Source organism: Glycine soja, chromosome 9, assembly GCF_004193775.1.
Source record: "Glycine soja cultivar W05 chromosome 9, ASM419377v2, whole genome shotgun sequence".
Classification (NCBI taxonomy): Eukaryota; Viridiplantae; Streptophyta; class Magnoliopsida; order Fabales; family Fabaceae; genus Glycine; species Glycine soja.
Genome location: NC_041010.1, coordinates 47,877,584 through 47,886,519, shown reverse-complemented (window position 1 = coordinate 47,886,519; position 8,936 = coordinate 47,877,584). Strand labels below are relative to the sequence as shown.

General features: G+C 33.4%; 1 protein-coding gene across 1 annotated transcript; it reads left to right on the top strand.

Annotated features, from left to right (window-relative positions):
* The first annotated feature begins 2,144 nt into the window (after window positions 1–2,144).
* LOC114425386 (65-kDa microtubule-associated protein 6-like) lies at window positions 2,145–8,673 on the top strand. The gene is made up of 12 exons (XM_028392303.1): window positions 2,145–2,754; window positions 3,649–3,852; window positions 4,509–4,775; window positions 5,057–5,272; window positions 5,384–5,539; window positions 5,648–5,807; window positions 6,066–6,217; window positions 6,890–6,977; window positions 7,060–7,133; window positions 7,228–7,302; window positions 7,477–7,840; window positions 8,208–8,673. Exons 1-11 carry the CDS (start codon window positions 2,680–2,682, stop codon window positions 7,813–7,815), a joined length of 1,806 nt encoding a protein of 601 aa, XP_028248104.1. The 5' UTR covers window positions 2,145–2,679; the 3' UTR covers window positions 7,816–7,840; window positions 8,208–8,673.
* Window positions 8,674–8,936: the final 263 nt, after the last annotated feature.

The window sequence follows — 8,936 nt, the reverse complement described above, 5'->3', positions numbered from 1 at the left end:
CCTTTTTCAAGGCTAAAAAGATATTTTAACAATTTTAATAATAAAAATGAAACACTTTTTAAATTAGAATTATATTATTCATATGCACGATAATCTTGATAATATTTTTTATAGTGTTATTTTCTTCCTTTTTCTCCATTACATGACTTATTTTATCTCACACTTTTATCTCTCTTCTTCTTATCTCCTTTATGATGTATTTTTTTATTATAAAAATTTGTTATATGAAAATAAATTCTCTTTAAACTCTATCAGAATTCAGAGGGAAGTAATGAAAGCGCCAAAGTACAAAAGAAGAAGAAATTTATTAATTATAAAATAAAGTTTAAGAATAGGAAATTAAGTAATTAACTTACAAATCTAATCATCTATAACTTTTATAACCCCACGAATCAATTAAATTTCAAAGAAACACTCAAAATGAATTATTGAAACTTGAGGGTATAGAAAAGACAAAAAGGTAGATGGACGACAATATCAACAAAGGTCAATGATGTAAAAGGATTATATAAATTTAAGGCTAGAAAGTTTCCCCCCGGGTAAATTTAATAATTATTCCTTTCGTATTTATTCTGTTTCATTGTGTATCCCTTGCAATCTTTGCTTAGACATTCTAAACATGAAAATGTATAAACATTTAAGCTATTTTAATTGGATGTTGATCTTTACGAAAAAAAAAAGGTGAGCAATGTCAAGACATGGAATACATTAATTAAGAGACCAACCATAAATTCACATAAAAAACTAGGTAGTTGAAATGAAAGTCGGAATCATGGTCGAAGTTCTGTTTTGTTTGGTGCTAGTCTACTCCCAATATGAAATCAATGTAAGCTTCGCAACTTTCATTCAAGAAAAATAATAGACACTTAACCAAACTGGCAGATAATTTCGCACTTGTAAACTCATTTTTCAAATACTCATATGATGTGACATATGCACAACTCAATCGTTTTCTTTTTACCCTTTTTTCAACTTTTATTTTCTCTGATGATTTAACTTCAATATACTGAAGGATGAAAAAAAAATAAAAAATCCAAGAACCAAGGTTTACCGGACATATCCGTCTTTTCCTTTTTTTTTATTAACCTAATTTGACTTTCATTTATTTATTTTTGCTTCTAGGAAGTAAAGTAATCATAAGTTCAGACTCATTTAATTCCAACATTGTCATGAACTGCCAATCTAACTTATATTTCCACTTTAAAGATGTGCAACTTTTTTCCCCAAAAATCACTCAAACTTCATCCGAGGAACAATTAGAAGTTTTTACTTGTTACTTACTTGCCGTCTTGCACATGGTGCGAAAGTTACACGTGTTTTCCTACAAAGTTCAGTGTAAATGTGTAATAAAGTTATTATATATCATAATTAGAGGCATTGAATAACCGATTCAGACCTTTATATTCAGCAAAAGAAAAAAAAAATCACACCTTTATAATTAGCTAAATTAAAAATAAAAGATGTAGTATTACAAATCGTTAATTTATTTTCCTAATACTATTTTCAATTTCTATAAATTAAAAAATCATTAATTAAAAATATATTTCCAATCCAATTTAAACTACAAATTCTTTTTATAGTAGGAGTATTAATTTAAAAATTTAATTTTTATTCACAAATTGTGTAAATCATCATCTAATTATAAATTATTGTTTAAATTATTTTAAAAATAAAGAAATATCATAATAAATTATAACTGATTTACGGTAACCCTTTTCTCTTGATTTAAACCGAATCACTAACCCGTCTTTAAAAAATACACATTTCACCCCCAAGAAACACTTTTTATTTAACCAAAAAAACACTTTTTTTTTAGTTTCTCCACTTTCCTTCCTTTGTCTTGCCACAAACACTTCAACTTCAAAACAGCTACTTGGGTTGGGTCACAGCAAAATCCAACCCAAACAAAGCATTACCACGCGCTTCCACTAAGTTAATAAGAAGCTTATTTGTCCTATTAGGGAGTGAGTAGCACGCGCCTCATGACGAATACGAAACAACAAATATCAGAAAAAATTCTCACTCACTCAAGAAGAGAAAGTTAAGAAAAAAATAAAAAATAAAATAAGAAGGCATGTTTTAAGTAAAGTTTTTAACCTATACAAATAATTGGCGAATGTGAACACATGAGAGTGAAGTGTGTATGCATACACATACTGACATACACATACAGAATACAGATCCATCTCATTCCAATACTTGCCTCTTTCTTTTCTTTACCTGCTACTTCTTGTTGTTCTGTTCTTGCTACATTTTGGCGCATTTTGGCATCAAACCACCAAGCCCTAAAAAAGCATTATCCTCCTTCTTTGTTCTTTGCTTTTCTCTTTTCTCTTTTCCTCTGAAAACACACCCTCTTTACAGATCCTGTTATTTCTCTCTCTCTCTCTCCACAATTTATTTTCTTTCTTGCTTTGTAGCTACCAAAACAATTTGCTCAATATTTCTAAAGGTTTCAGCTTTAGATCTGAGGGAGCTAAGGTTGTTTGAAGCAATGGAGACACCCCATGTCTCTTGATCTTTCACATGAGATGAAAGTTTCTTGCTTTCTTCTTCTTTGACCCTTCTTAGTCTTTCTTTATTTTTTTTCTTCTTCTTCTACTACTACTACTACCACCTTACTTGGTAACTTTCAATTAAAGTACTACCTCTGAAAGAGGGTCTCAGGTTTTTGTAACGATGCTGGCCATTGGGGGACATGGCACTAGTATCCGCACAAGCTCTACTTGCACTGCTTTGCTCAGAGAACTTGAGGTCTTTCTCTTTCTTCTTTGGCGTTTCAGAATTCTGGGTTTTGAGGAGTTTGTTGGGTGCAAAAATGAGGATATGGGGTGTTTCTTTTTCTTAATGAAGAGTCTGCTTGTGATGATTTATTCATGATATGCCTACTCCTTTCTTTTCTTTTCTTCTTCTTCTTTTTCTTCATCATCTTCTTCTTGTTCTTGACTATTCTCTACCCAATGATGTCTTCTTTCTCCTCGGGTCAACTTTTTGTCTGTTCACTGTGTCAAAAGGAAAAAAAAAGCACCGATAGGGTCTCTGTAGGTTATTTTATTATAGGGGGAAAGGGGCTTTGTCTTTCTTCATTACATTGATTACCTGAGTTGAAAAGGTCTTTTTTTTCAGCTTGGGGGGAAAGGGGCTTGGTCTAAAATTTGATGGGTTTTTTACTGTATAATTTTTAAAATTCAGTGGATTGGGATTCTTGATGCATTTTAAAAGTTACCAGTTCAATAGTTGGTATGGGGTTTTCGGGTTGACTTTGTCTTTATACTGTACTGTTTGTTTAATCTTGTTGCTTTTATGAGATATGATGACACTATCATGGAACCGGCTTCTGGTTTGGTGGCAATTTGGTTTAGCTTTGGTGTAGTGTTATATAATTTTGTTCATTTTGCATTTTTTGTGGGTAGGAAGTTAATACCGAACTGTTTGTTGTTTTCATTTTTACTTTATTCTTCATTTGGTACATTCTTCCACTACTGTTTGGTTAGGCCTTGTTTTATAATTTTGTTTATTTGCATTTTTGTGTCTAGGAAGTTAATACCAAACTGTTTGTTGTTTTCTTTTTTACTTTATTCTTTATTTGTTACTTTCTCGACTACTTTTTTTTTCTCCTTGGGTTGACAGATCCTGTTATGTGTGCAGCAAATATGGAACGATATTGGGGAGACCGAAGTGGAGAAAGATCGAATGCTGATGGAATTGGAGAGGGAATGCTTAGAAGTATACAGGAGAAAGGTTGATGAGGCTGTTAACACCAAAGCACGCTTTCATCAAACAGTTGCCGCCAAGGAAGCAGAGCTTGCAACACTAATGGCTGCGCTTGGCGAACACGATATTCATTCACCGGTAAATTTTTTTTGCCTGTATTCAAATTTCAAATGTCAATTCCTTGCCTGACATCCCAGTAATTTGCTGTCTGGATATCAAATAAAGGAAAAATATTAAAGGATTCAAAATAGCATAGGTGCTTGAAGCTCAACTTGCTCCGTTCTGAGTCTGTAAGATAAGATTGCAATGATGTTGTCTTGTTAGAGCTTCGATTCTCCACTATGTCTCCACACCCCTGCCCAGGTTCCTGCATCTCCAATCCAATGTACCAATGAAAAATATGGGAGATAAATAATGTTATTCGGTAGATGTTACTGCAAAGTGTAAATCTTTTTAAGAACTGTGGGTGCTGGAGTACTGTCTGAAAATGTGAGAAGAAAATGAGAGTAGCACCTTTACTGCTCTCATGAAATATGTATAAAGTCTATTCCATATATTGAGTATATGTTTGGAATTGTTCAAATGAACTTTATATGTGGTATCAAGGAGATATCTATGTTATTTACGTGGTTAGTGTTTCTTCAACCTACCTATTTGAGGAAAAAAGGGGGCATGTTATAGTGTGCTAAGAAGATTTAATTAGGAATTAGTTTTCTGATCTTAGAATTTGCGATGATAAAAGATTTACTTGAATGACATGACTTTCTGATCCTTTTTGTCTGTGAATTTTGTAGATTAAGACGGAGAAGCGATCAGTATCCCTGAAGCAGAAACTTGCATCCATCACACCTTGGGTTGAAGAATTGAAGAAGAAAAAAGATGAAAGGTTGAAGCAATTTGAAGATGTAAAGGCTCAAATAGAAAAGATAAGTGGGGAGATTTTTGGATTCCATTCTGTCAATAATGCTTTGAGCAGCACAACAGTTGAGGATGATCAGGACTTGTCACTTAGGAGACTTAATGAATATCAAACGCATCTCCGAACACTTCAAAAAGAAAAGGTTTGTATTATGATATAAACTGACCCATGGACTTTCTTATAGCTCTGGACCATGGTTATGGGTTAATAAACCTCTGATTTTTGTGAATGATCAATTCATGTAAATATTCGTTTCTTGTTTGTGCAAGCTCCCTGCTGTTTATTTTTTTTCCCTAAGAAAAAGTAGTACATATGCTTTTCTTTACCCCTGTTGTCTTGTTTTATATGCCTCATATCAATCAGTATATTGATCCTCCTTTTATTTTATAACTCATTTTTGCATTTTATATGTGTTCTTTTCAGTCTGATCGCCTTCAAAAGGTCTTGCAATGCGTGAATGAGGTGCATTCTCTTTGTAGTGTGCTTGGGTTGGATTTTGGTCAGACCGTGGGTGATGTTCATCCAAGTTTGCATGGGACTCAGGTGGAACAGTCAACTAATATTAGCAATAGCACATTGGAAGGTCTAGAGCAGGCCATTCTCAAGTTAAAAATAGAAAGGAAAACTAGAATTCAGAAGGTGATTTTTCTGCAGCATACTTAATTGCTTCTCGTTTGATTGGTTGTTGTAATTTCTTCCCTTCCTTTACTCTCGCCTGATACTTAAAGTACACTATTTTTAAAAATGCAGCTGAAGGATGTTGTAGCAAAACTATTTGAACTTTGGAATTTGATGGACTCTTCAAAAGAAGAGAGAAACTGTTTTATGAAGATTACTTCTATTGTTGGAACCTCAGAATCAGAAATCACTGAACGAGGTGTTCTTTCAACAGAAATGATAGAGAAGGTCTGGAAGCTTCTTTCAGTTCCCTCACCCTTTGTTATTATTTTTTTTTCATTCTTTGCAATTTATTCTGTGGAGATGGAGCTCCTAGACTGAAAATTCCTTTTTTAGGCTTCAGCAGAAGTGGACAGGCTTGCCAAACTAAAAGCAAGCAGAATGAAAGAACTTGTTTTTAAGAAGAGGTCAGAGTTAGAGGAAATATGTAGATTGACTCATATTGAACCAGATACAAGTACTGCGGCCGAGAAAGCTAGTGCATTAATAGATTCTGGTCTGTTCCTGTGCATTAATAGATTATTTACCTATAACCACCTCTTAGCTTGTGTTTCAGAACGGCTTTCTTCTGCGACATACTTTTGTTTTTCAAAGCTTTCTTAAGAAGCTAACAAAAATAAGGGATTATTTCTCTTAAACAAGTTGAGCCAAACACATATTTAGTACTTCTTTAAATCCTTTTTTTTCTTTTCAAGCTTTACCTGGAAATGATCTGAGTATCTGACATTATGCAATCGTACTGTTTTTTGTATAGGACTGGTGGATCCTTCTGAGCTATTAGCCAACATTGAAGAACAGATAATTAAGGCAAAAGGTGAAGCTTTGAGTAGAAAAGAAGTAACAGATAGGATTGATAAGTGGTTTGCTGCATGTGAAGAGGAGAATTGGCTTGACAAATATAATCAAGTAAGCCAGAAATTTTATTTAATCAAGTAAGCCAGAAATTATATTTTATCATTTGTATAGCTTCATAAACACGCTGGTAGGACACAGGCCTGCCAGGGTTTTGCCTTCTTTCTTTGTTTTTAGATCTCTTTTTTTTTTTTCTTGCCCAAACTCTTGTACTTTTATTGAAAGTTTCAAATGATATTGAATACATTGTATTTTTCATTAAAAAAAGAGATTCTTGCATGGATTAATCAAGATCACTTGCATCACTACACCATAAAAAATTGCATGTCAGATGAACTGAAGTGAAAGTTGATGAATATTTAGTTTGAAAAAGTGAAACCAAATATATCAAAATATTTATAAATCACAATTTTATTGTAAGCTTGAGTTTCCTGTTTGTATCTATGTGATTAGTAAATATAATTGGTCTCACTTTATGTTGTGTATCTTGTTCAAACTCGATCAATCTGATGTGGCAATTTTTGTGATGCCATATTTTTAATCAGAATACAATTTTGTTGCCCACTAATTAGGATACAACTAATTAGAGACACAATAAATTTGACCTTTTCATTAATAGTTCGAGTGTTGCAGTTAAAATAAATGTTATTGATTTAATTTCATTATGGACAACTGTTACTGTTAGATCATTTAGTTTGTTCTCTGAAGTATTAAAAACAATTACAGGATGACAACCGATACAGTGCTGGGCGAGGTGCTCACATTAATCTTAAACGTGCAGAACATGCTAGAATAACTATAGGCAAAATTCCAGGTTTGCTTTCATGAATGCCTATGAACCTATCCATTATTGACAGTGCCATTTGAACTTCTGATGACAGTATGTTTTCTTTCAGCTATGGTTGACAATCTTATAAACAAAACATTAGCCTGGGAAGATGAAAAGAAGACTCATTTTCTATATGATGGGGTGAGCTTTGAAGTGCTGTAATTATTTCTGGTTGTGTTCTCTATCTTGAAGCATTTTTTAAGCAGGTAAATTTGATTGTCATTATTATCTGTAGGTACGTTTGGTGTCAATATTGGATGATTATAAACTGGCCAGACAACAGAAAGAGGAAGATAAGAGACGACATAGGGTAAATTTACTTGTCTGTACACATTTGCCAATTATTTGTTGTTTGTCCACAAATTAATCTTTGAATACAAAATAAAAAGGATTTTTTCTTTAAACTTTAATGTTATGAGAAATACTGCTACATGTTTCTCTACAATTTATAGCTATTACAATTGCATTATTTGGAATCTTTCAGGACCTTAAGAAGATGCAAGATCTACTCCTAAATCAAAAGGAAGCCATGTATGGTTCTAAACCTAGTCCAAGAAAAAATAACAGCTTTAGAAAGACTAATAGTTACCGCGCAAATGGCAATGGATCTATGCCTCCTACACCCCGTCGTAACTCCCTAAGTGGTGGAACAACATCTGAACTACTGACACCGCGGTCCTACTCTGGCCGTCAGAATGGATATTTTAAGGAAATGAGAAGATTGTCTACTGCACCACTGAACTTTGTGGCTATATCCAAGGAAGATACAATGTCTTATGCTTCCCTTTGTGGTTCAGAGCCTGATTCCCCTCCCCAAGTTTAAATGATAAAAAGAAGAAAAAAAAATGGTAGGTTGTGGTTTCAGTCTGCAATTGTTATATTTTTTGTACTTAGGTCCAGTTTGGATAAACTTGTGAGATGAAAATAATAAGAAGATGAAATTAGTTAAGCTTCTTCCAGAAGTTAAAATTATAGCTTATGCATAAGTTAAAATCTGCTTTTAGAGAAGCTAAATGACAAATTCTATAAATTAGCTTATGCATTAAGTGCTTAGCGTAACTTATAGGAAAAACTTCATTTATTTTACCTTATTTTCTTTCCTTGTAAGCATTTATCGAGAAGTTTATCTAAATAGGACCATGATCGAATAATTTCTTGGCCTTGGTCATGCTTTCACCGACAAGATAATTTGATGATGTTATTCAACTTGTGCAGGAATAGGGTAAACAAGATTTTCCTGGGCAGTAGCGGCAGTAAACATGATTGAAAGCAGCACAAACCTTGTGAATACACGAGATGGATTGTACACTAGTATTTGGTTGTAATAAAGCTGAGATATACGTGGACAGTGATAACTGACATTTGAAGAAACATTAGCTTTGGGAAGAGTGTTGATACTGGTAGGGACAGTACAGGGACACCTTTGTAATTGTAGAGGGTAAACAAAACGGTGGAGATCAATCATACAGTGTTTGACCATGATGTATTTATTATGTTGTGGGTTTTGTTTTGTTTGTGTTCCATGTGTATATATGTTTTCAGTGCGATGGCCATCATTTCATGTACTAGTAACTAAGATTATTTTGATTCATAACTGTAGGGAGCGTCCATGCTATATACTTCATGCCCATTATTCATGTTTGTTACATTTGATAATCCAAGTTCAAATGTTATTCTGCTCGGAGCAAGCTTACTTACTGGCACTTAGCCCTGCCTGCACGAGTGTGAACGAAAATGAATGTTACATCGAATGTGGATGCTTGTAATAAAGGGTGAACAAAAATCGATTCCGTAAAAGAATCCAAATCAAATTGGTTTTAGAAAATCGGTTCAGAATTGGTTCTGAAGCGAATTGATTTTAGAAAATCGGTTCTGAACTGAAAGTTGGCTTAGAACCGAACTGGTTTTAGAAAATTGGTTTTGAATACTTTTTAAATTGGTTTA